The following is a 27244-nucleotide window of genomic DNA, read 5'->3' as shown; positions in this document are numbered from 1 at the left end:
GGAGGGGCGAGGAGGAGAGGGAGAAAACTCCGTTCCCTGTGGGTCAAGGAGGGGAAGCAGGAGTCTGTCGCCACAGTATAGGACTAGGCGGCAGACTACGGAAGGGGACTTACCAAACAGGAGCTGGTGGTGGATGCGCTGTTCGGCGGACGGGAAATTGGGCGAAGGCCGGCCAGGGCCTGGTCTGAGTCTGAAGGGGACTGGGGTCCCACCGGAGGCGGGGAGTCCCAATCTGAGTCACAGCACCAATGAAAGAGTGACGCTCAGACTTAAGACCACGGCACACCAGCTCGGCCAAGAGATCTTTATTGGAGGCAGCAGGCTGGGCTGGGCAGGAGAGAGAGAGGGGGAGAGCGGTGGGGGGTTTGCTTCTTTTATGCCTAGGAGGGCTGCGTGGATGTTTGTGATTGGTTGGGGTGGGGCTTAGAGCGAGGCGGGAAAAACACCTCTCTCTGATTGGTTTTTCCTTTGGTGGGCTTGCATTGAGGAAGAAGAACCCGGAACCAGCACCATTAGGGTGCTCTAGTTACCTAACACCAACACTTCAACACTATTTTGTTTTATTTTTCTTATTAATATAAGAAGGCAGGAATGTCAGGCCTCTGAGCCCAAGCCAAGCCATTGCATCCCCTGTGACTTGCACGTATACATCCAGATGGCCTGAAGTAACCGAAGATCCACAAAAGAAGTAAAAATAGCCTTAACTGATGACATTCCACCATTGTGATTTGTTTCTGCCCCACCCTAACTGATCAATGTACTTTGTAATCTCCCCCACCCTTAAGAAGGTACTTTGTAATCTCCCCCACCCTTAAGAAGGTTCTTTGTAATTCTCCCTAGCCCTGAGAATGTACTTTTCGAGATCCACCCCCTGCCCCGAAAACATTGCTCCAACTCCACCGCCTATCCCAAACCCTATAAGAACTAATGATAATCCACCAGCCTTTGCTGACTGTCTTTTCAGACTCAGCCCACCTGCACCCAGGTGAAATAAACAGCCATGTTGCTCACACAAAGCCTGTTTGGTGGTCTCTTCACAGGGACGCGCATGAAACTGGCCTTGTTGCTAGACATAGTATTCTGACTTGGGAGTGGTTACTGTAGATACCATATTAGATTTCTGAATGGGTTGGTGTAGATTATGGGTCAGAGTCAATTTTCATATTTGGTGTAGCCATTGTCCATTTGTATAGCAAATTTCTCACACCTAAATAAGGAACTAACTGTCCACATTAGTGGGATTTCTTTTTTTTTTTTTTTTTTTTTTTTGAGACGGAGTCTCACTCTATCGCTCTGGCTGGAGTGCAATGGCGCAATCTCAGCTCACTGCAAGCTCCGCCTCCCGGGTTCACGCCATTCTCCTGCCTCAGCCTCTCTGAGTAGCTGGGACTACAAGCGCCTGCCACCACGCCCGGCTAATTTTTTGTATTTTTAGTAGAGACGGGGTTTCACTGTGGTCTCGATCTCCTGACCTCATGATCCGCCCGCCTCAGCCTCCCAAAGTGCTGGGATTACAAGCGTGAGCCACCGCGCCCAGCCGGATTTCTTATTTTTAACTGGTTATGTTGAAAATTAGTTTAATATTCATTAATTTTCCACAACCCTTTCAAAGGTTTGTTTTTGCCAGACCTTAGTTGGGCAGAGTTAATTTTTCCATTTTTTTTTTTTTTTAACTGGTTGGCAAACTAAATTGTAACACTTTGGCCAAAAAGTAGCCCTTTCCTTTTCTGAATAGAAAGAGAATGGGTTTTAATTTTTGGTCTTTTCTTTTGTTCTTCCTTCACTAATCCTGCAGAAGAGACCATAAGGCATTACCCAAATCTTCATTTGTTGGGGGCATGGTTTTCAGGTAGTATTGCCACTACCTGATGGCAATACTATTGGTACTCAATTTTTCTCTCACTGCTACTCAATTGCAGTGAGAGAAAAATAGCTCTAAATGCCGACTTTTTGTAATGCATTGTAAAAAGCTGAATAAAGCCAGGGACAGTGTCCTGTACCTATAACCCCAGCTGCTCTGGAGGCTGAGGTGGGAAGATAGCTTTAGCTCAGGAGCTGAGGCCTTATCATAAGGCCTTATAAGACTACCTGGAGGCTTCATCTGCATGATATAACCTTGGTCTTCACAACCCCTTATCTTTTTTTGTTTTTGAGACGGAGTTTCGCTCTTGTTGACTAGGCTGGAGTACAATGGCGAGATCTTGGCTCACCGTAACTTCTTCCTCCCGGGTTCAAGCGATTCTCCTGCCTCAGCCTCCCGAGTAGCTGGCATTACAGCCATGTGCCACCATGCCCGTCTAATTTTGTATTTTTAGTAGAGATGGGGTTTCTCCATGTTGGTCAGGCTGGTCTCGAACTCCCAACCTCAGGTGATCTGCCCACCTTGGCCTCCCAAAGTGCTGGGATTACAGGCGTGAGACAGCACGCCCAGCCCACAACCCCTTATCTTAACCCAGACAACTATTTCTACTGATTCCAGGTCTTTAGATAAAAGCTCTTTCAACCAATTGCCAATTGGAAAATCTTTGAACCCACCTGACCTGGAAGCCCCACCCCTCCCTTCCAGTTGCCCCGCCTCTCCAGAGGAATCCAATGTACATTTTACATGTATTGATTGATGTCTTATGTCTTCCTAAATTGTTAAAACCAAGCTGTAGATGGGCCACCTTGGGCACATGTTCTCAGGATCTCTTGGAGCTGTGTCATGGGCCGTTTAGTCACTCATATTTGTCTCAGAATAAATCTCTTCAACTATTTCACAAAGTTCCACCCTTTTGGTCGACAGAAAGATATTCCTCCTTCAACTCCCCATCACATCCTGTGTGGGACTTTTTTTTCTTGTCCCAACAGAAACACACTAACGATCAAAAAAAAGTCTCCAGAGCTTCAGTATGTGTGTACTTGACAAGCACAAAAGTGCTGACCGCTATGAGTGGAGGACCAGTTCATTATGGTCAGCCATGTTGCTTCTGATGTTCTTCCTTTGGGAACTTGCTGTGCTTCAGAGAATCTGAAACGACAGGTCTCTGAAATATTTCTCAGATTTGTCCTAGACTGCCCTCCGGGAAAATCTGGTTACTTGCAGTTTAAGAGTCAGTAAAGCCCCTCCACGTCCTTAAGAGCCCCGGAACTGCATTTCTCAACGCTCCTCCAGGGGCCTCCAGCTTTTTTCCGTAAGGTCAGCGCGCCCTACATTATGAGGCAGGGCAGACGGCGGCGTGGGAACTACATTACCCAGAAGACACTGCGGGCGACACAGGCAGCAGCGTGGGAACTACATTACCCAGAAGACACTGCGGGGGGGGGGGTGGCACGGCAGCGAGTGTAGCCATCGGTCTAGCAGAGAGACGACTAATGAGGTCTCAATTGTGTGGGCGGGACTTCTGGCGGCGCCCTCATGGTTACGTTAGCATGGCTGCCTAGGGATCTGTTCACTGGTTTAGGAGGTCCCAGAGCTCTGGGTCGGGACTGAGGTGACAGAGCGGAAAAACGCGAGAAGCGGTGTTCCTTCTACACAGAGGCTAGAGTGCGGATCGGCTGAGTCGGCTGCAGGCGCCCCTGCCTCCGTCAGCGTCCAGGTGACCGCCGTTCCCGCCCCGCTCTTCCCTGGCTGGACGGGAGGAGGCCACGCCGATGAACCTGACCGAGGTGCGTGCAGCGTCCCAGGCCGCCCCGCCCAACCCCTCCTCCCAGTGCTGAAGTCCCAAGGAGCGGCCCTGCAGGTTAGGCCCTTGTGTCTCTAAGAGAGGGGCGTTCTTGTGTGGGGTGCCCGTGACTGGGACTGCGGTGCGATGAGGCGGGGGAGCTCCTGTCGGAGACCAACACGTCTCTGGGGCTTGGAGGCACTGCAGAACGGGCGGCACTGGGGAGCCCGAGCGTCTTTGTCTCCAAGGAGTAGAGGTTGAGGCGGAGTCTCCCCTGGAAGGGCAGTAGAGCCACAGAAAGCCATAGAGGGCCGTGCAGGGAGGACGAATGGGAGGGTCACGCCCAGAGTTAGAAGTTTCAAGTTGGGGAAAACAGGATGTTGAACGGGGGCAGGGGGACCGCTGAGGAAACCCCTTGAGTTATGGTAGGGCTGGGCCAGAGGGGTTGCAGTAGAGGGGAGATGCGATGAGATTCTGGATGGATCTCAGAGATAGAGTCAGCAGGATTTCCTGCTGCATCAAACATAGCTGTGAGGGAAAGTCGGTAGTGAAGGGTGTCTTCCATAGGTTTTGTTTTGGCCTGAAAACTCGGAAAGAATGGAATTAGAGATACCAGCTTAAGGAGCAGGTTTCAGAGAGAAGATCCTGGGTTGGATTTTGGGCGACATCACATGGGTAGGTGGACGTAATTTCCAAAGGTCAGGGAAGGTAGCTGGCCTGGAGCTTTAAATGAGTTAGAAGTTGTGCACTTGAGAAGTTGGCCTGTGGATCAGATTGAGAAGGAAGAATCCTACATTGTTTTTTTGTTTTTTTGAGACGGAGTCTTGCTCTGTCGCCCAGGCTGGAGTGCAGTGGCACAATCTCGGCTCACTGCAAGCTCCGCCTCCCGGGTTCACGCCATTCTCCTGCCTCAGCCTCTCCGAGTAGCTGGGACTACAGGCGCCCGCCACTACGCCCGGCTAATTTTTTTGTGTGCATTTTTAGTAGAGACGGGATTTCACCGTGGTCTCGATCTCCTGACCTCGTGATCCACCCGCCTCGGCCTCCCAAAGTGCTGGGATTACAAGCGTGAGCCACCGCTCCCGGCTCCTACATTGTTTTTTCATATGGGCTGAGGTAGGAGAGGGCTCAGATTTGGAGGAAAGACCATGCTAGGGAAGACATCTCTGATACTCCCTGCAGAAGGGAGCAGATATGGGCTAAGAGTTTGGTCTGTTTCTGTTGAAAAAGAGGCCTGGATGGATAAGGAGTTGCCCTGAAATACAGAGACTGAGGCAAGAGATAATTGTAGTCACTCCACCCTTCTAACTCAGCTGGCCCTGAGGGCCACTCTTTGGGGAACAAGATAAGGCCATGGAGCAACTGGGTCCAAAACTGGGCAGGACTTTCTCACATCCTCCACCACAGTTAAGGGCCTCCAGCAAGCTCCCTTTACGGCATTATATGGCAGGCTGACCTGTTTGCTGAACGGACCAGTAACTGATTGACTGCTCAGCCCCATCCTACAACTCATTAACTTAGGGGTGTAAAAACAAGTAATTGACTTAAACACTAATGAACTATATCAATCTTAAATAACCAAGCAAGTCAGAATCTAGTTTAAAGAGAGTTTCTTCAAGTTCACATGTTGATGATAGCCTTCTGGGACCATAGATTCAAGTTGTCCTGAATATACACTTCGATTACCACAGTGACAAGTGGTTTTTTTTTTTAAAGGAAAAAAGAAGCAGTTTCTGAGTTGTTTACCAATAACTTATGTTAAAATAACATGTTTTTATTGGCTATACATTCTTCTTTATATTATAGATTACAGAAACATGAAGATAATAGGTGAGACAGCTAGTCAGGAACAAAATGTCTTTAAACAGTTGTCCTCAGGCATAGGTTCAGGGATGTGACTGACATCTCATATATTCTTGCCTCTCTGAGCCTGATACATTTTGTGTAGGTCAGACAGGTCTGGGCTATTTTTTTTTTTCTCAACCAATATCCTTCTAAATATGTACACATAGGCAACTGGAAATAGATGTAATCAATAATTTAAATGTATTAAAATATTTATTGTTAGAATGTTAATTTACCTGTAACTCTGCTTATAGTACAAAGCTTTATATATATATCACATTTCCTTAAAACATTAAAAAGTGTGGGCTGGGCACAGTGGCTCACGCCTGTAATCCCAGCACTTTGGGAAGCAAAGGCGGGCGGATCACGAGGTCAGGAGTTCGAGACCCGCCTGGCCAACATGGTGAAACTCCGTCTCTACTAAAAATACAAAAATTACCTGGGTGTGGTGGTGGACGCCTGTAATCCCAGCTACTCAGGAGGCTGAGGCAAGAGAATCGTTTGAACCCGGGAGGCGGAGGTTCCAGTGAGCTGAGATTGTGCCATTGCACTGTAGCCTGGGCAACAGGGCAAGACCCTGTCTCAAAAAAAAAAAAAAAAAAAAGTGGGAAAAATATTCAAATTTTCAAAACCTTCTACTTTGTGCTGAAAACATGTACAAAACCATTAATCCTGTAGAAAGTAATGCTTATACATAGCGTGTACTACTTATGCTTCTTGTCAATATGAGCCCTGTGAAATGGGAACCCTTTTAATCTCCATTTTACACATAAGGGCACTGAGGCTTAGGGAGGTTCAGTCCTTGTCCAAAGACACAGAGCTGCTAAGAGGCAGCACTGAACTTAGGACTTGCTGTAGCTTCAGATTACTTTGCTCCAGTACACGGCAGAGATGGTTGTACAGCTCAGCCCGTAGGATGCCGCAGTACTGTCCTGGTACTCATGGCTTGCCTCTTCCTGTTACAGGCCGAAAGAATGAGGGTCGTGATCAACTCAGTATACCACTGGAGGCTATATGAGTAAACAGCAAACTGTTTCTCTTGAAAGCAGGATGTTGGCAAACTGACAAACTGCGTCTGCCACCCAGAAGGAATGCTGAAGGCAGTCACGACCCAGGCACAAGTGTTTCTTGTGATTAGGCATAATTGAAGCCTGTTAACAATAATGTGAACTTGTGATCAATTAAGCAGCTGACCAGTCGTTACCTCCTCCTCCTTTTCATCCTACCCAATAAATGAGGGCTGTGGAAGCTCAGGGGCTGCCTTTGCTCACTGGAAGCAGGGAGCTCTCTTCTTCCCCGGTTTGCCTTCTTTAAAACAGTTTCTTTTGTCTTAAGTTTTCATTTCTACGTTCGTCCCCCTTCATTCAGTCTCGTAATGATGGTCTCAAGTAGTAACAGTAGTAACTGTCGCAGTGACGGTCTCAAGTAGTAACTGTACAAGTCTGCCACATCTTCCCACGGGGTCCATTGCAGTGGCAGCAATGCTTAAGGACCCTGCACAGGTAAGTCAAGGGTTTCTCAGGCTCTCTCCCCCAGGCCCCCACCACTTACCTTTCCGATATTTTAGGCATGCTGATATAGGGAAAGGTGGTGTCCTGAAACTTCATGTTTTTCCCTTCCTTGGGTCTGAAGACTGTGGTTCCACCACAACCAGGAGTCAGAACTCAGCCTCTGGTTATAAAGTGGTCCTAGTTCCGACAACTGATGGGATAAGATGTGGCAGGGCGTTCAGGCACAGGATATAGAAAGTTCAAATGCTTACTGCTGTGACTTAGCTGGGATGTTTAGTGAACTGAAAATTCATGTTGCATTTGGTCGTGATAGACTATGGCAGCAGGGTAGGAGGTTGGGGCATACAGGGCATGCGGGATCAGCATGGAATGACAGTCTAAGGTTCTGGGCCTTTCATCTGAGGGTGATGGTAACTAAGGAAGGTTTGAGCAGGGGGGAAAAAGAGGTGACCTGACCTAGGTTTTGGTGGCTCCCTCTGCCTGCAGAATGGAAGACCATGTGCGGGTTAGGGTGGAGCCACGGATACCTGGGTGATCGGTCCAGCAACAGCCCAGGTGGAGGTTGTTGGTGACTGAACGAGAGTGGCGGTGGTGGAAGTGGGAGGAGTGGGGGGCTTCTGTATGTGTTTGATCTAGAGCTGCCTGTATTTTATAACGTAGAGAGCAAGGAAGCTTGGGAGCTGAGATGGAAGAGGGGGTCAGGAATGGCTCCACAGTTTTGGCCTTGTTTGGAAAGACGGATGTTCCAGCAACTAAGATGTAGTAAGTTCTGTAGTAGGGGAGTGTTTATGTAGTAGAGCATATGAGGAACCAAGTTTTGGCCAAGTCAAAAATGTTCCAGTGGCCAGGCATGGTGGATCACACCTGTAATCCCAGCACTTTGGGAGGCAGAGGTGGGAAGATCGCTTGAGGCCAGCCTGGGCAACATAGGGGGACCCTGTCCTTACAAATAATAATAAATAGCTGGGTGTGGTGGCGTCTCTCTGTGGTCTCAGCTAATCGGCGTGCTGAGGCAGGAGGGTCACCTGAGCCTGGGAAGTAAAGGCTGCAATGAGCCTTGATTGTGCCCCTGCACTCCAGCCTGGGCAACAGAGTAAGACAAAAACAAAAATCCAAGCCAAAACAAAAACAAAAATACACAAAAAATGTTTCAGAAACTTTGAGTGGAGGTGCCAGGCTGGCAGTTGTACACACAGGAACGGAGTTCATTGGAAGTGTTCAGGAAGGAGACATCCACTACATGATAGCTGAACTGTTGTGAAACTGGGTCAGACTTAGGAAGCAATGGTGTTAGTAGGAAGGAAGGAGAAGGAACAGACTGAGGACTGGGTGTCTCCACTGGGCACCTGGATGGTGTTGGTGAGTGTCACAAAGACAGATGAGAGAGTGGATCAACTGAGGGTATGTGTGTGTATGTTTGTGTGTTATGTTGGGGTGGCCTGTGGAGTATAAGGAAGGGCTTTTGAGGGGAGAGTGGCCATGAGATGGATGGTGAGGCATCTCCACAAACTCACCAGGGTTTCGTGGTGAGTCTTGCTTGGACCTGGGTAGTTTCATGCAAACTGTGAGACTACTTAAGGGGAAGATGGGATCAGCAAGGAGCATTGCTAGGCCTGGGCGGGGGGATAGCTTTGGGGAGGTCAGTGTATCTGGGCTTTGGATTAGAATTAGGGGGATAGAGAATGTTGTGACTGCTTATGGGACAGCAAGTACAGTGCAAAAGGGGGAGACAGCCAAGATCTGGAACTCAGAGAAGGTATGCAAGAACTGTGAGGTTGTCACTTGGGTTTTGTGGGGGCTGAGGATAAACCAGGAAACAGGACTGGGAAGGGAGACCTTCAGAACAGGGCTCGGTGCTGCCCCAGGCGCAAGGGAACATTATATTCTGGGCAGCCCAGGAGCAAATAGGGTTCTGGTGCACTGCAGGACTCCATGTACAGAGTGGCATCTTGGGAGGCCATGGAAATGCTCCTGATTGGGCCAGGGCTGCTGTTAGTATTGCAAGAGTGGAGGAGTTAGATACATGAGACAGGTACTGTCCAAAGCGAGACGTGAAGGTGAGGAGGAGCATGAATGCATGGGCCCAGCTCTGGCAATGGGCACATAAGGGAGAAGAGTGAGCCTGAGTTTGGGTGTCTGGGAGGCAAGATCTGGAGACCCCAAGGAAACGGGGTGAGAAAAGAAGGTAGGGCTGGCCGGGCGCAGTGGCTCATGTCTGTAATCCCAGCACTTTGGGAGACTAAGGCAGGTGGATCACAAGGTCAGGAGTTCGAGACCAGCCTGCCCAACATGGGGAAACCCCGTCTCTACTAAAAATACAAAAATTAGCCGGGAGTGTAATCCCAGCCACTCAGGAGGCTGAGGCAGGAGAATTGCTTGAACCTGGGAGGCAGAGGTTGCAGTGAGCCACTGCACTGCAGCCTGGGCGACAGAGCAAGACTCCATCTCAAAAAAAAAAAAAAAAAAGAAGGTAGGGCGCCCTGGGCTAGGCATTGATGATGCTTTTCCTTTCTTCCTACCCATCTTTGTGCTGTGCTGGACTCAGCAATCAGTAGCAGTGGGGTCAAGAGAAGTGCAGATGCTACCGGGATGTGGAGTCTCTTCCTCCTTGGGAAGTGGGTGGAGGCTAAACGGGATGGATGTGTGTGGGTACTGGGGAAGCACTGAAGATTCTGGAGAGGGAAGTGTATCAGTGATTGACCTGCTGGATTTTCATTTTTGGAAAAGAGTGATGACAGAGAGGCTAATGGCATTGAAATAATTTTTATTACTTTCATTTCCTTAGTGCAGGGGGAATGCTGTGCTGCACAAGGCCACAGGAAATACTAGATTTGGTCAGGAGGCAGAGGCATGACTGAAGGGAAAGCATACATCAGAGACTGTATTGGGGTTTTGGCAGGAAAGGCATGCAGGGTGGGATGAGGAGCTTAAAACTTGGTTTGCATAAGTCTGGCAGCCTTAGGGCTTAGAGATTATCCCTTATTGTGTGGTGACAGGGCCTGTGTTGATTAGGACAGGAGAAATAATCATGTATGAGCATTAGATAGTGGTTCAGCATATGGGATCTGGATTGTAAGGGAAATGTAAAAACATTGGCTGTTAGTTTGGCCCTCCAATTCTTAGATTTTAAGTAGATAAATACAGATCTAAGGAAACACAGAATAAGAAGTTGTTCATAGACTGAAGTGTCATAATTTTGGCAGGATTGTATGGTCTTTGAGGATGTGGCCATATATTTCTCCCAAGAGGAATGGGAGATCCTTAATGATGCTCAGAGACACCTGCACAGCAATGTGATGCTGGAGAACTTGGCGCTTTTGTCATCAGTAGGTAAGGCCTTCATACCTACTCTGGTGTCTTGTGCTGGGTGCTGTTTTTTTGCTCTTTTCCATGACAACTCTGTCTTTCTCACACCAGATTGTGGGTGCTATGTCCTGTCTTCTCCTGGTTTCCTGGCAAATGTGATGAGGCAGCCAGAGCTGGGCTGTGTATACTGTACTACCTCCCCTTAAGCAGCCCCAGCTTCTGTTGCTCTGAAACTTTACAAGATAAGGCTCGGAAGTCAGAAATCTTCAGGTTTCTTTAAGATATCCTAATGGCAGTGCCTGTCCCTGGTTTGATTACTCTGTCCAAATGCGTGAATCCTCTGTCCAAGGGTTTCCCTGTTCCCCTTGCTGACATACTTGGAGACAGTGTCTGTGCTAGGAATTTCAGGCACCTCCCTGGTCACCACTTGTGAGGATTGTGAAGTTATTTCTGCAGGACTCTCTACTGGGTGTTCTGATAGCTTTAGAATGCAGCATGTCCTGGGTTTATTGCTGTGTGTACATGCTGTCCCCTCCCTTTCCCTGCCTTTCCCCTAGCTTGATTTATGCCGCAGCTAGATAGTTGCTCACCTTGAGCAAGGGGGAGGTCTCTGAGTGCCTGGCAGAGTGGATAGTCCTCTATTAATGGCAAGAGACACTCAGAAGGACTTGACCCTGGTGGGTGAAAGCTGGGAAAGGATGTGATATCAAGGCTGGGTTCAAATCACATTGAGAACTTACCTTGTGACCACTACTGTTTGATGCAGAGCCACTGGCCACCCCTCACTCTTCCTTTCCTTCCCTGTTGTTATTTTTACTCTGACTTCCGACCCCTGGCTTCCACCTCCGACCCCTCCTCTCCAACCTTCATCTCTCCACCATTCTCTTCCACCTCTCCCTTTGCAGTGCTGTCTAATGTATGACCTGTACTTTAGGTGTTATGAGGTCTGCATGTATCCTTCAGTAGTCCATGAATACTTGCTCTCACACAATCACATCTCTCTGGATCTGGACACAACAGTCATGGCCCGTTGAAAGCCATTTGTAGAGGAGTGAGTTGGAGACCCCACCTGCCCTCCCTGCTTGGTACTTCTCCCTTGTGTCCTTACCACCAGGGTTCCCCCACTACACACACTTGACAGGCCCTGCTCTGAACACTGGGCCTTCCTCTCACTGGCCTTATTTCCTTGCCTGTGACCAATCCTGTGCCCTCATTTGTGGGTGTGTCTCAGAGACATTTGTGATGGGGCTGCCTCCTCCCTCCAGAGTTCACATGCACTTCACCAGCATTTCTGTTCTTGCAGGTTGTTGGCATGGAGCCAAGGATGAGGAGGTACCTTCCAAGCAGTGTGTTTCTGTAAGAGTGTTACAGGTCACAACTCCAAAGCCAGCTTTGTCCACCCTGAAGGCCCAGCCCTGCAAGATATGTAGCTCACTTCTGAAGGACATTCTGCACCTGGCTGAGCATGATGGAACACACCCTGAGCAAGAGCTGTACACATGTGCAGCAGAGCATGCCCTGCACCAAAAGGAGCAGATTAGAGAGAAGCTCACCAGAAGTGATGAGTGTAGGCCTTCATTTGTGAACCACAGTGCTCATGTGGGAGAGAGGAACTTCACATGTACACAGGGTGGCAAGGATTTTACTGCCAGCTCAGACCTTCTCCAGCAACAGGTCTTAAACAGTGGGTGGAAGCTATACAGGGATACCCAGGATGGGGAAGCCTTTCAAGGTGAACAGAATGATTTCAACTCCAGCCAAGGTGGGAAAGACTTTTGCCACCAACATAGGCTGTTTGAGCACCAAAAAACCCATAATGGGGAAAGGCCTTATGAGTTCAGTGAATGTGGGGAATTGTTTAGGTACAACTCCAACCTTATTAAATATCAGCAAAATCGTGCTGGAGAAAGGCCTTATGAGGGCATTGAATATGGAAAGACCTTTATTAGAAAGTCCAACCTAGTTCAGCACCAGAAAATTCACAGTGAAGGCTTTCTTTCAAAAAGGTCTGACCCCATTGAACATCAGGAGATTCCCAGTAGACCAACACCTTATGAATGCACCCAGTGTGGGAAGGCCTTCCTTACACAGGCTCATCTGGTTGGTCACCAGAAAATCCATACTGGAGAACGGCCTTATGAATGCACTCAATGTGCGAAGGCCTTTGTTAGAAAGTCCCACCTAGTTCAGCACCAGAAAATCCACACTGATGCATTTTCAAAAAGGTCTGACCTCATTCAACACGAGAGGATTGACCTCAGGCCAAGGCGTTATGTGTGTAGTGAATGTGGGAAGGCCTTCCTTACACAGGCTCATCTAGATGTTCACCAGAAAATCCATACTGGAGAACGGCCTTATGAATGCAATGAATGTGGGAAATTCTTTTTGGACAGCTACAAACTTGTTATTCATCAGAGAATTCACACTGGAGAAAAGCCTTATAAATGCAGCAAATGTGGGAAATTCTTTAGATATCGCTGTACACTGAGTAGACATCAGAAAGTTCACACTGGAGAAAGACCTTATGAGTGTAGTGAATGTGGGAAATTTTTTAGAGATAGCTACAAACTCATTATTCATCAGAGAGTTCATACTGGAGAAAAGCCTTATGAATGCAGCAACTGTGGGAAGTTTCTTAGATACCGCTCTACATTGATTAAACATCATAAAGTTTGCACTGGGGAGAAGCCTCATGAGTGCAGTAAATGTAGGGAATTGTTTAGGACTAAATTGAGCCTTATTATACATCAGCAGTCTCATACTGGAGAAAGTCCTTTTAAGTTAAGGGAATGTGGGAAAGACTTCAACAAATGTAATACTGGTCAGCGCCAAAAAACTCACACTGGAGAAAGGTCTTATGAGTGTGGTGAATGCAGCAAAGTGTTTAAATACAACTCCAGCCTCATTAAACATCAGAGAATTCACACTGGAAAAAGGCCTTAGTGGAGTGAATGTAGGAAAGTCACCACAACTGTCACCTCATTCAGCACCAAAAATTCACATCAGAGAAAGAACCTATTAATGTATGTAATTCTAATGTTGAAAGAGTTCAGACGGAAATCTGCAAGGATTTCCTGCTGGGAACTATGTTAAAAACATTTATGTCCAGGTGTGGTGGCTCACACCTGTAATCCCAGTACTTTGGGGAGGCAGAGGTGGGCGGATCACCTGAGGTCAGGAGTTTGAGACCAGCCTGGCCAACATGGTGAAGCCCTATCTCTACTAAAAATACAAAAATTAGCTGGGCATGGTGGCGGGTGCCTGTAATCCCAGCTACTCAGGAGGCTGAGGCAGGGAGAATCACTTGAACCTGGGAGGCGGAGGTTGCAGTGAGCTGAGATCGTTCCATTGCACTCCAGCCTGGGTGACACGGCGAGACTCTGTCTCAAAAAGAAAAAAATTATAATTGTGGCAAATTACAGGTAACTTAAAATCTACCATCTTAACCCATATTTAACCGTACTGTTCAGTAGTGTTAAGTCATTCGCATTGTTGTCAATTAATATCCAGAAGTTTTTTCAACTTAATGAAACTAAAACATTATACCCTTTAAACCAGGGGTCCACAACTCCCAGGCTGCAAACTGGTACCAGTCTGTGGCCTGTCAGGAACTGGGCCAGCATCACTACCTGAGCTTCACCTCCTGTCAGATCAGCAGCATTAGATTCTCATAGCAGCCTGAGCCCTATTGTGAACTGTGCCTGTGAGGGATCTAGGTTGTGTGTTCCTTATGAGAATCTAACTAATACCTGATGATCTGAGGTGGAACAGTTTTATTCTGAAACTATCCACCCCCTCCTCTGTCCCTAATGTGTGGAAAAATTGACTTCCATGAAACCAGTCCCTGGTGCCAAAAAGGTTGGGGACCGCTGCTTTAAATTACTCCTCTTCCTCATTCCCTACTCCAACCAGCCCCTGACAACTACTACTCTATGAATTTTACTATAAATATCTCGTATGAGGAAACTTAAGTTTTAGTCTTTTGTGACTTATTTTGAGGCATATTTCCCTTAATGTCTTCAAGGTTTATCCATGTTGTAGCATAGCTTATGATTTTCATCTTTTTTAAACGCCGAATAAAATCCCATTGTAGTCATGTGTCGCCTAACAAGAGGACTGTGATCTGAGTAATCATCTTAAGGTGATTTTGTCATTGTGTGAACAGAGTGTACTTACACAAACCTGAAGGGCACAGCCTATTACCTAGGCTATATGATACAGTCCATTGCGCCTCAGATATAAACCTTAACAGCATGTTACAGTATTGAATATTGTAGGTAATTGAAACACAATGATAGGTAAATGTGTATCTAAACATATCTAAGTTTACAAAAGATACTGTAAAAATGTATAAAAAATGGTAAAAACTTAATAGGGCACTAACATGAACGAAGCTTGCGGGACCCCTCTGGTTGAGTGAGGGAGTGAGTTGTGAATGAATGTGAAGCTCTAGGACATTACTGTACCCTATTGTAGATGTTATAAATGTACACTTAGGCTACTCTAAATTTTTTTCTTTAGTAATAAATTAACCTTAGTCTACTGTAACGTTTTTACTTCATGAACTTTTAAAATTTTAAAAAGCTTTTTGACTCTTTCATAATAATAGCTTAAAACACAAACACATTATACAGCCTGTATAGAAGTACTCCTTTATATTCTATAAACTTTTTCTGTTTAATTTTTTTAACTTCGTAAAAAAAGAAGTTAAATATGAAGACACAGACACACACATTAGTCAAGGCCTACACAGGGTGAGGATCATTAACATCACTATCTTTTGCCTCCATATCTTGTCCCACTAGAAGGTTTTCAGGCTCAATAACAAGGAGTTGTTATCTCCTACGATAACAGTGTATTCTGGGATATTTTCTAAAGCCTTGCCTCACACTTTTTTTTTTTTTTGAGACAGAGTCTCGCACTGTTGCCAGGCTGGAGTGCAGTGGCACAATCTCGGCTCACTGCAACCCCTGCCTCCCGGGTTCAAGTGATTCTCCTGCTTCAGCCTCCCGAGTAGCTAGGATTACAGGTGCCTGCCACCACGCTCGGCTAATTTTTGTATTTTTAGTAGAGACGGGGTTTCACTATGTTGGCCAGGCTGGTCTCGAACTCCTGACCTCATGATTCGCCTGCCTCGGCCTCCCAGAGTGCTGGGATTACAGGGGTGAGCCACCGCACCTGGCCTGTGTGTTACGATTTCTGTTACTTTCTTTTAAGCAGGGGCATATGGTGTTTAAGGTAGACTTAAATAATATACCTCTAAATTCCCATCTTCAGTAGGAGGTTGTTAATATTAAGTTTCTCATTTAGATCAATAAGAGGCAGCTGTATCTCATTTATAGACATGAAAATCTTGTGTGAAGATGAACATGGAAATTAACTTTGTGTGTTATGAAAAAATTAGGGTCTTTTAGAGTCTTAAAATGCAAATGTTGTGCTGAGAATGGAATGAGATTCAAAAGTACACCTTTACGGTCTTATCCTCATATTAATGTGACACTATACACGAAGAGCCAAGGCTGCCCCTAGAATTTGTTCAGATATAATTTGATTTATAATCAGAGGATCTGTCTGTCTGTTACCCATTTATTAGCTGTCTCTTAAGTATCTGTTGTTTCACTCCTACCACATATGTCATTTCATAAGATAGTTGTTTTTCCAAAAAACAAAAATGTCTGAGCTAACACCCTGTTTGATAGGCATTTCCATTTTCCCTGTCTCTGACAGAGGGGGACACCTAATTTAGATCTTTCCTGTGTCTCCACAGAACTGTTATGATCAAGGGAAATTATGAGGCATTTTCACCTGTGAATGACTGCGGTTCTTTAGGGTGGGAGCGATCAATAACACAGCAATATCAAGATTTTCAGGATCTCATTCCATGAAAAATTTTAGATTGTTAAACATCATTTGGTGACATATGTGTTTCTTATGCAAATTCACTTGTGATTCATCTTCAAGATGATTCCTGATTCTTTCCTTTATCACTTCTAATTTGCTTCCTTGTTCTAGTTACATAACTTATTTCCCTCATGCATTTGATTTTCTATTTTTTCCATTTTGTCCTTATAAATTATAATTTTTATTCTGAATATTTTAATGATCCCATGTGTGTCTAAAGTTAAAGTGAATATTCACCTTGACATACTACCTCCATCTCCTTTTCCCTAACCCTCAGAAAGAAGCGTTGGCAATTGGTGAGACTTCAGGCAGATTTTTATTATTTCGCACACTTAGTAAGAGCCCTGAAACTCCCTGGTGCTTGCCCTGATGCTGAGTGAATGCCTTCTGTGCATTCCCTTTGTCAGAGGTCCTGATAGGCATCCATGGAATGCACGTGATTGCTGCTTGTTGGACTACAGCTTTTACCAGCCAGGACTCCTGCCCTCAAATGTTGACATGTGTTCCTTATGCTTCAATTTTCTTTTTTTTTTTTTTTTTTTTTTTTTTTTTTTTTTTTTTTTTTTTTTTTTTTTTTGAGACGGAGTCTTGCTCTGTCCCCCAGGCTGGAGTGCAGTGGCGCGATCTCGGCTCACTGCAAGCTCCGCCTCCCGGGGTTCACGCCATTCTCCTGCCTCAGCCTCCCTAGTAGCTGGGACTACAGGCGCCCGCCAACACGCCCGGCTAATTTTGTGTATTTTTAGTAGAGACGGGGTTTCACCGTGTTAGCCAGGATGGTCTCGATCTCCTGACCTCGTGATCCGCCCGCCTCGGCCTCCCAAAGTGCTGGGATTACAGGCGTGAGCCACCGCGCCCGGCCGTCAATTTTCTTTCATAAAACTTGAATAAACTTGCAGTATATAATTTAAATAAGATAATGAAAATAATGGAACTAAGATTGCCAAGAGGGTAATTTATTATTTCTCTTAATCTGTAATAAAATTCTTAGAATAAATGCACAACATTTGATTTTTAAAACAATGTTATGAGGTAAAACAATGGTATGAATAAGTTACAGGAGAAATATAATAAATGTGTGTGTTTTGCATTCAAAATGAACTTAAAATATCCAACATTTAGGCCAAGTCAACAAACTTCAAATTGAAAGTCAGTCTGATTAAATAGGTTTAGTCATAGGAAAGAAAAAGGTAAAATTTATGTCAGAGAAATATGACTTATAAACCTAGCCAAATAAATAATGTGTTGGAGTTGAAAATAATGGAATATCATTTTGGATTCATTGGCATCTTTAGATCAATTGTGAAATATACCTTTTATAAACATCTCATGTAAATCTTCCAAGCACAGCTTGCATACTTTGCTATCATTTGTTTTTGGCCTTTCATTCATATAATTAATATCATTATTGATGTTACAGTCAGTAACTTGCACTGTTATGTTTCACATATTTAAATTTTTTTTATTTTTTAATATAATCTATACTATTATAATGTTTTTTTTTTTAATATTTTTTTTGCACACAAAAACAATAAACATTTTCTAAAAATACATACAAACAAAAAGATGCATATCAAAAATATTAGGAAGGTTACACATGGGAAGTCGGGGAATAGAAATGGGGGGTGGGAGTTAAAATAAGGTAGAGAGGGACTTTATGTGGATCAGTGATAATAACTCAATCCTCTATTTGACAAAGAAGAGGGAGAAGGAAGAGGAAGAAAAAGAAAGTGGGATAAAGGATCAGAAAGGGAGGAAAATAAAAAAATTAGAGTATGACTCCAGGGTAGACCTGTTTTGTTGTCACTGAGTTGGTTGGTTGGTTTGTCTGTTGTATTTTTCATGTTTCGCCAAGTTGGCCAGACTGGTCTCGAACTCCTAGCCTGAAGTGATCAACCCGCCTCGCCCCCCAGAGTGCCGGGACCACAGGCGTGAGCCACCACGTCCAGCCCCCACATTGCTTCTGGCCTCCATTGTAGACCGCCCAGACGGAGCGGCCGGGCAGAGGCGCTCCTCACTTCTTCCCAGACACGGGGCGGCCGGGCAGAGGCGCTCCTCACTTCCCAGACGGGGCGGCCAGGCAGAGACGCTCCTCACTTATTCCCAGACGATAGGTGGCCGGGCAGAGGCGCCCCTCACTTCCCAGACAATGGGTGGCCGGGCAGCGGCGCTCCTCACTTCCCAGACGGTGGGTGGCCGGGCAGAGGCGCTCCTCACTTCCCAGACGGTGGGTGGCCGGGCAGAGGCGCTCCTCACTTCTTCCCGGACGGGGCGGCCGGGCAGAGGCGCTCCTCACTTCTTCCCGGACGGGGCGGCCGGGCAGAGGCGCTCCTCACTTCCCAGACGGGGCGGCCGGGCAGAGGCGCTCCTCACTTCTTCCCGGACGGGGCGGCCAGGCAGAGGCGCTCCTCATTTCTTCCCGGATGGGGCGGCCGGGTAGAGGCGCTCCTCACTTCTTCCCGGACGGGGCGGCCGGGCAGAGGCGGTCCTCACTTCCCAGACGGGGCGGCCGGGCAGAGGCACTCCTCACTTCTTCCCGGATGGGGCGGCCGGGCAGAGGCGCTCCTCACTTCTTCCCGGACGGGGCGGCCGGGCAGAGGCGCTCCTCACCTCCCAGACATAGGTGGCCGGGCAGAGGCGCTCCTCATTTCACGGATGGGGCGGCCGGGCAGAGGTGCTCCTCACTTCCCGACGGGGGGGCCGGGCAGAGGCGCTCCTCACTTCCCAGACGGTGGGTGGCCGGGCAGAGGCGCTCCTCACTTCTTCCCGGACGGGGCGGCCGGGCAGAGGCGCTCCTCACTTCCCAGACGGTGGGTGGCCGGGCAGAGGCGCTCCTCACTTCCCAGACGGTGGGTGGCCGGGCAGAGGCGCTCCTCACTTCTTCCCGGACGGGGCGGCCGGGCAGAGGCGCTCCTCACTTCTTCCCGGACGGGGCGGCCGGGCAGAGGCGCTCCTCACTTCCCAGACGGGGCGGCCGGGCAGAGGCGCTCCTCACTTCTTCCCGGACGGGGCGGCCAGGCAGAGGCGCTCCTCATTTCTTCCCGGATGGGGCGGCCGGGTAGAGGCGCTCCTCACTTCTTCCCGGACGGGGCGGCCGGGCAGAGGCGGTCCTCACTTCCCAGACGGGGCGGCCGGGCAGAGGCACTCCTCACTTCTTCCCGGACGGGGCGGCCGGGCAGAGGCGCTCCTCACTTCTTCCCGGACGGGGCGGCCGGGCAGAGGCGCTCCTCACCTCCCAGACAATAGGTGGCCGGGCAGAGGCGCTCCTCATTTCACGGATGGGGCGGCCGGGCAGAGGCGCTCCTCACTTCCCAGACGGTGGGTGGCCGGGCAGAGGCACTCCTCACTTCCCAGACGGTGGGTGGCCGGGCAGAGGCGCTCCTCACTTCTTCCCAGACGGGGCGGCCGGGCAGAGGCGCTCCTCACTTCTTCCCGGACGGGGCGGCCAGGCAGAGGCGCTCCTCATTTCTTCCCGGATGGGGCGGCCGGGTAGAGGCGCTCCTCACTTCTTCCCGGACGGGGCGGCCGGGCAGAGGCAGTCCTCACTTCCCAGACGGGGCGGCCGGGCAGAGGCACTCCTCACTTCTTCCCGGACGGGGCGGCCGGGCAGAGGCGCTCCTCACTTCTTCCCGGACGGGGCGGCCGGGCAGAGGCGCTCCTCACCTCCCAGACGATAGGTGGCCGGGCAGAGGCGCTCCTCATTTCACAGATGGGGCGGCCGGGCAGAGGCGCTCCTCACTTCCCAGACGGGGTGGCCGGGCAGAGGCGCTTCTCACTTCCCAGACGGTGGGTGGCCGGGCAGAGGCGCTCCTCACTTCCCTGACGGGGCGGCCGGGCAGAGGCGCTCCTCACTTCCCAGACGGTGGGTGGCCGGGCAGAGGCGCTCCTCACTTCCCAGACGGTGGGTGGCCGGGCAGAGGCGCTCCTCACTTCTTCCCGGACGGGGCGGCCGGGCAGAGGCGCTCCTCACTTCTTCCCGGACGGGGCGGCCGGGCAGAGGCGCTCCTCACTTCCCAGACGGGGCGGCCGGGCAGAGGCACTCCTCACTTCTTCCCGGACGGGGCGGCCGGGCAGAGGCGCTCCTCACTTCTTCCCGGACGGGGCGGCCGGGCAGAGGCGCTCCTCACCTCCCAGACGATAGGTGGCTGGGCAGAGGCGCTCCTCATTTCACGGATGGGGTGGCCGGGCAGAGGCGCTCCTCACTTCCCAGACGGGGTGGCCGGGCAGAGGCGCTCCTCACTTCCCAGACGGTGGGTGGCCGGGCAGAGGCGCTCCTCACTTCCCAGACGGTGGGTGGCCGGGCAGAGGCGCTCCTCACTTCCCAGACGGTGGGTGGCCGGGCAGAGGCGCTCCTCACTTCCCAGACGGTGGGTGGCCGGGCAGAGGCGCTCCTCACTTCCCAGACGGTGGGTGGCCGGGCAGAGGCGCTCCTCACTTCCCAGACAGGACGGCCGGGCAGAGGCGCTCCTCCCTTCCCAGACGGGGCGGCCGGGCAAAGGCGCTCCTCCCTTCCCAGACGGGGCGGCTGGGCAGAGGCGCTCCTCCCTTCCCAGACGGGGCGGCCGGGCCGAGGCGCTCCTTACTTCCCAGACGGGGCGGCCGGGCAGAGGTACCCCTCACCTCTTCCCAGACGGGGCGGCTGGGCAGAGGTGCTCCTCACTTCTTCCCGGACGGGGCGGCCGGGCAGAGGCGCTCCTCACTTCTTCCCGGACGGGGCGGCCGGGCAGAGGCGCTCCTCACTTCTTCCCGGACGGGGCGGCCGGGCAGAGGCGCTCCTCACTTCTTCCCGGACGGGGCGGCCGGGCGGAGGGGCTCCTCACTTCTTCCCGGACGGGGCGGCCGGGCGGAGGGGCTCCTCACTTCTTCCCGGACGGGGCGGCCGGGCGGAGGCGCTCCTCACTTCTTCCCGGACGGGGCGGCCGGGCGGAGGCGCTCCTCACTTCTTCCCGGACGGGGCGGCCGGCGGAGGCGCTCCTCACTTCCCAGACGGGGCGGCCGGGCAGAGGTGCTCCTCACTTCCCAGACGGGGCAGCCGGGTAGAGGTACCCCTCACCTCTTCCCAGACGGGGCGGCTGGGCAGAGGTGCTCCTCACTTCTTCCCGGACGGGGCGGCCGGGCAGAGGCGCTCCTCACTTCTTCCCGGACGGGGCAGCCGGGCAGAGGCGCTCCTCACTTCTTCCCGTACGGGGCGGCCGGGCAGAGGCGCTCCCCATGTCCCAGACGGGGCGGTGGCCGGGCAGGGGCTCGGGAGGCTGAGGCGGGCAGAGCAGTCGGCGTCAGGAGCTGGCGAGCAGCGTGGTCAACATGGCTACCGCGCGCCTGCACCCGAAGGAGAAAAAGCAGGCGGCGGTGGCGTGCGGCGGCAGTCCCAGGGAGTCCGCGGCGCGGGCAGCAGCGAGCTGAGTAGATTGCAGCCTGGGCCACAGAGGCAAAGAAAAAAGAAAGAAAGAAAGAAAGGAAGGAAGGAAGGAAGGAAGGAAGGAAGGAAGGAAGGAAGGAAGGAAGGAAGGAAGGATTATAATGTTTTTATTTTGAAATAAAATGGCCTTTAGACCATGAATAGTAATGATTTCTTAACCCCAATTATGAAAGATACACTCTAATATTTTTACCTAAGAGATTTGTCCTTTATATTTTAGATTCAGTGTGTTCTTAAGCTTCATTTACAATGTGAAGTCAAGATTGACTTCTATTTAAATGAAATTACTATAATAAGATACGTTAAACTACTGATCCACAAACTGATAATCTGTATTTGCCAAAATATATGTGCATGAGATATGCTTTATAGACTTCCTCTCTGCAATTAATTTTCTATTTTGTTTCATTTCAGTAAACAGTGTCTTTATGTTTATTTATTAAAAATTGTCTTTCATAAATAGTGGAAATAATTTAGAAATATTACCATTTTGATTGGAATTTTGTTAAATAAAATAATTGTAAAAGAAAATTACAGTACAGTATTAGAGTTTTATCTGGGGCCACAGTTTGTCTCTGCTACAGTTTATATCTGATCTTAATGTTTTGATAGCGCTTCATTATACTTCCATATTCTGTTAAAATCACCTGTTAGTATTGTTTCCGCAAATGTAATTATCCTGTTTATTTTACTTTACCATGTATCATTTTTCCAGTAGCCACAATTCTTTTGCTTTCTGATTTACCTAGAATATATCTTTATTCTAAACTGTTGTTTCAATAATTATCTCAGATTTTTAACATTTCCCTAATTATCTCAGATTTTTAAAATATTTGGTTCAGTTGAATATAAATATCTGGACATTTTAACAAACGAATGTTTTATTTCTTTAAAGCTTCTTATAATTAATAGGCCTCCCTCTCTTTTTATTCTTTTCTCATTTCTATGAAGAGGATAATAAATGAATTACTGGGGTAAGCAAATGTCTAACATTATATTAGTTTGTGTCATCCCACTAAAGTTGTTTAATATTTTCCAATTTATATTAAATGTTTAATTATCAATACAACTGATTAAATCTAGAGATAAGACTGATATCTTCCCTTTATTAGTTTTGAGAGTTGGCTTACATCTTCAAACCTTAACCATTGTATTGTTCAATATACATTAATATAAATGAACAAAATTAAAAGCCAATTATTAACACATATTAGGACTTTTTTTTTTTTGAGACAGTCTCGCTCTGTCGCCCAGGCTGGAGTGCAGTGGCGCGATCTTGGCTCACTGCAAGCTTCGCCTCCTGGGTTCATGCCATTTTCCTGCCTCAGCCTCCCGAGTAGCTGGGACTACAGGCGCCTGCCACCACACCCGGCTAATTTTTTGTACTTTTAGTAGAGACAGTGTTTCACCGTATTAGCCAGAATGGTCTTGATCTCCTGACCTCGTGATCTGCCCGTCTCGGCCTTCCAAAGTGCTGGGATTACAGGCGTGAGCCACTGCACCTGGCCTAGGACTTCTTTTTAACATATGTGTTGAGATTCCAATCTTTGTGGTTGCTATTTCTTTGATGATTAATTTATAGATTACAATGATTATTACTATGCAGTCAAATCAATGTATTTTCTATAGAAATAATACAATATATATATATTTAAAATAAAATATACGTTAATGTTTATTCTTCCAAAAAATTTTGTAGTTTAGAGATTATTTAAATTATTTGAGTTAGCATTTGTACTTGCTTTGTTCTGTGGTGAAAGCTTTGCTACCAATTACATTGTAGGTTTATTTGTTTCAATTCATCAATAACCAATGGTGTTTACCAAGATATGATTAAGACAAGGTTTTACAATATCTTATTTTCATCTTACATATCACTGGGCTATTTAATTGAAAATTTTATTGAAATAATTATAGATTCATAAGCAGTTGTAGAAAATAAAACAGAAAGAGCCTGGCCCATATCGCCCAGTTTTTCCTCATGGTTACATTTGCAAATTATAATATCAATAATGTTATTAACTTTGATAGATCTTATATCTTTTAAATATTTCCCTAGCTTTATTTGTATTCCTTTGTGTGTGTAGAACCCCTGAGTTTTATGGATTTTATAATTTCATTTTAACTGAACATTATTTAGGAATTATAAAGTATTTATGTTTGTAAAAACCCAAAGATATATCACAGAATAATTCCATAGAATCCTTAACTTTCACTTCTGTTTCCCCACCTGTCTGTCCCTATGTACATATGCCTCTGCTGGCTTCAAATAATTCAGCATCCTTTGTGCACTCTTCTGACCCATGCCTTTTTCACTTAAGCATATACCCTGAAGTAAAACCATATATGCAGTTCAACCTTAATGCAAACTATATGTTCATACAAAGTACTGAGCTAGGCTGGGCGCAGTGGCTCACACCTGTAATCCCAGCACTTTGGGAGGCCAAGGCGGGCAGGTCACCTGCAGTCAGGAGTTCGAGATCAGCTTGACCAACATGGAGAAACTCCGTCTCTACTAAAAATACAAAAAATTAGCCGGGTGTGGTGGCGCATGCCTGTAATCCCAGCTACTCAGGAGGCTGTGGCAGGAGAATCACTTGAACCCAGGAGGCGGAGGTTGTGGTGAGCCGAGATTACACCATTGCACTCCAGCCTGGGCAACAAGTGAAACTCTGTTTCAAAAAAAAAAAAAAAAGAATGAGATCATGTCCTTTGCAGGGACATGGATGAAGCTAGAAGCCATTATCTTTAGCAAACTAATGCACAACAGAAAACCAAACACTACATGTTCTCACTTAGAAGTGGGAGCTGAACAATGAGAACACATGGACACAGGGAGGGGAACAATACACAGTGGGGCCTGTCAGGGGATGGGGCTGAGGAAGGAAGAGCGTTAGGAAAAATGGCTAATATATGCTGGGCTTAATACCTAGGTGATGGGTTGATAGGTGCAGCAAACCACCATGGCACATGTTTACCTATGTAACAAACCTCCACATTCTGCACATGTATCCTAGAACTAAAAATTAAAATTAAAAAAAATTCCTTGTTTTGTTGATCTTTTGTATTTTAAAATCTCTATTTCATTTATTTCTGCTCTGATCTTTATTTATTTCCTTCTGCCAATTTTGAGTTTAGTTTCTTAGTTTTCTTCTTTGTTGTACTTTTAAGTTTTTTGCTTTAGTTTCTTTTGGGTTTTTTTCTTTGTTAATGTATTCTCTGAATGATCTGCCCATTGCTGAAGATGAGGTGTTGAAGTTCTCTGGTATTATTGTATTGAAGTCTATCCTTTTGATCTATTAATATTTGCTTTATGTGTTTGTGGGTGCCCTAATGTTGGGGTTATATATATTTACAATTGTTATATCTTTCTAAATTGACTTTTTTCATAATTACTTTTTTAGTTTTTAACTTGAAAAACTGTATTATTTAAAAATAATTATTGTACCTGATATAAATATAGCTAGACCTGTTCCATTTTGGTTTTCATTTGCATGGCATATCTTTTTCTATCCCTTCACTCTCAGTCTGTACATCTTTACAGGTGTAGTGAGTTTTCTTGTAGGCAGCACATAGTTAGGTCTTTTTTTTTTTTTTAATCTATTCAACCACTCTATGTCTTTTAGTTGAAGAATTTCACCCATTTACATTAAATCTTATATTTGTAGTTAGGGACTTACTACTTCCATTTTGTTATTTGTTTTCTAAGTCTTCTCTAATTTTCTTTTTTTATTTATTATTTTATTTTATTTATTTTTTTTCTTTTTTATTATACTTTAGGGTTTTAGGGTACATGTGCACAATGTGCAGGTTTGTTACATATGTATCCATGTGCCATGTTGATTTCCTGCACCCATTAACTCGTCATTTAGCATTAGGTGTATCTCCTAATGCTGTCCCTCCCCCCTCCCCCCACCCCACAACAGTCCACGGAGTGTGATGATCCCCTTCCTGTGTCCATGAGTTCTCATTGTTCAATTCCCACCTATGAGAACATGTGGTGTTTGGTTTTTTGTCCTTGCGATAGTTTACTGAGAATGATGTTTTCCAGTTTCATCCATGTCCCTACAAAGGACACGAACTCATCATTTTTTATGGCTGCATAGTATTCCATGGTGTATATGTGCCACATTTTCTTAATCCAGTCTATCGTTGTTGGACATTTGGGTTGGTTCCAAGTCTTTGCTATTGTGAATAGTGCCGCAATAAACATATGTGTGCATGTGTCTTTATAGCAGCATGATTTATAGTCCTTTGCGTATATACCCAGTAATGGGATGGCTGGGTCAAATGGTATTTCTAGTTCAAGATCCCTGAGGAATCGCCACACTGACTTCCACAATGGTTGAAGTCTTCTCTAATTTTCTTACTGCCTTTTTTGTGGATAAGTGATTTTCTCTGGTAGCATGATTTAATCCTTTGCTTTTTGTTTTTAGTATCTCTACTATAAATTTTTGCATTATGTTTGCCATGAGACACAAAAAAATCTTACAGTTACAAAAAGTTATTTTAAACTGATGAAAACTTAACTTTGATCACAATGAAAAGAAACAAATAAGCAAAGAATAAACTACAAATCTCTACACTATAACTCATCATTCCCTTTTTTCTTTTCGTTGTCTCACTTTATATCTTTTTATATATCTCCTAAAAAGCTATGCAGTTGTCATTCTTGATAGCTTTGTATTAGTGCTCATACTAAAGATATGAGGGGTTCACACACCAGAACTACAGTATTAGAATATTCTCAATTTGTCTGTGTATTTACTTTTGCCAGTAAGTTTTATTCCTTCAGATGATTTCTTGTTGCACATTAGCATTCTTTTCTTTCAGACTGATGAGCTCTCTTTACTATTTCTTGTAAGACAGGCCTGGTATTGATGAATTCCCTCCGCTTTTGTTTGCTGGGAAAGCCTTTATTTCTCCTTCATGGTTGAAGAATATATTTGATGACTAGAATATTCTTGGTTGAAGATGGTTTCCTTCAGCACTTTAAATATGTCTTTTCACTTTCTTCTGGCCTATGAGATTTCTGCTGAGAAGACTGCTGCCAGATATACTGGAGTTCCTTTCTATGTTGTTTCTTTTCTCTTGCTACTTTTCCTCTTTTTCATCCTTGACCTTTGAGAGTTTGATTGTTATATGTCTTGTGTTGAATCTGGTTGGCATTGACTTTCTTATACCTGGATATTCATATATATATATATATATACACATACATATACACACACATTTGGAAAGTACTCTATAATTATTTCTTTGAATAAACTGTCTATCCCTACATCTATCTCTACTCCCTTTTTAAAGCTAATCACTCTTAGACTTGCCCTTTTGTGGCTATTTTCTATCTTTTAAGCACAGTTCATTCTTTTTCTTTTTTCTCCTCTGTATTTTCAATAGCCTGTATTTAAGCTAACAAATGCTTCTGCTTAATCAATTATGCTGTTGTTATATTCTGATGTATTTTTCAGTTCATCCATTGTCTTTTTCAGCCCTAGGATGATTCAGTTTGATTTTTTTTTTTGTAATTATTTCAATCTCTGTTAAATTTCTCTGCTAAAATTCTGAATTCTTTCTTCATGTTTTCTTGACATTCTTTTAGCTTCTTCAAGACAGATATT

General features: G+C 46.6%; 1 protein-coding gene across 1 annotated transcript; it reads left to right on the top strand.

The window, feature by feature from the left end:
- The first annotated feature begins 133 nt into the window (after positions 1 to 133).
- On the top strand, positions 134 to 13581 carry LOC100604731 (zinc finger protein 749). Its single transcript, XM_030819940.1, has 3 exons — positions 134 to 256; positions 3444 to 3648; positions 11610 to 13581. The coding sequence occupies exons 1-3, from the start codon at positions 134 to 136 to the stop codon at positions 13247 to 13249; spliced, it is 1968 nt and encodes a 655-aa protein (XP_030675800.1). The 3' UTR covers positions 13250 to 13581.
- Positions 13582 to 27244: the final 13663 nt, after the last annotated feature.

This window comes from Nomascus leucogenys, chromosome 10 (genome assembly GCF_006542625.1).
Source record: "Nomascus leucogenys isolate Asia chromosome 10, Asia_NLE_v1, whole genome shotgun sequence".
NCBI lineage: Eukaryota > Metazoa > Chordata > Mammalia > Primates > Hylobatidae > Nomascus > Nomascus leucogenys.
This window is presented reverse-complemented; position numbering and strand designations above follow the sequence as displayed.

Bases quoted from the DNA above. Each gene is read 5' to 3' on its own strand.
- LOC100604731 (XM_030819940.1), top strand. From the start codon at position 134: ATGCGCTGTTCGGCGGACGGGAAATTGGGCGAAGGCCGGCCAGGGCCT. The intron at 257-3,443 runs GTGACGCTCAGA...TCACTGGTTTAG, and splicing joins GTCACAGCACCAATGAAAGA to GAGGTCCCAGAGCTCTGGGT. The intron at 3,649-11,609 runs GTGCGTGCAGCG...CTGTTCTTGCAG, and splicing joins CGCCGATGAACCTGACCGAG to GTTGTTGGCATGGAGCCAAG.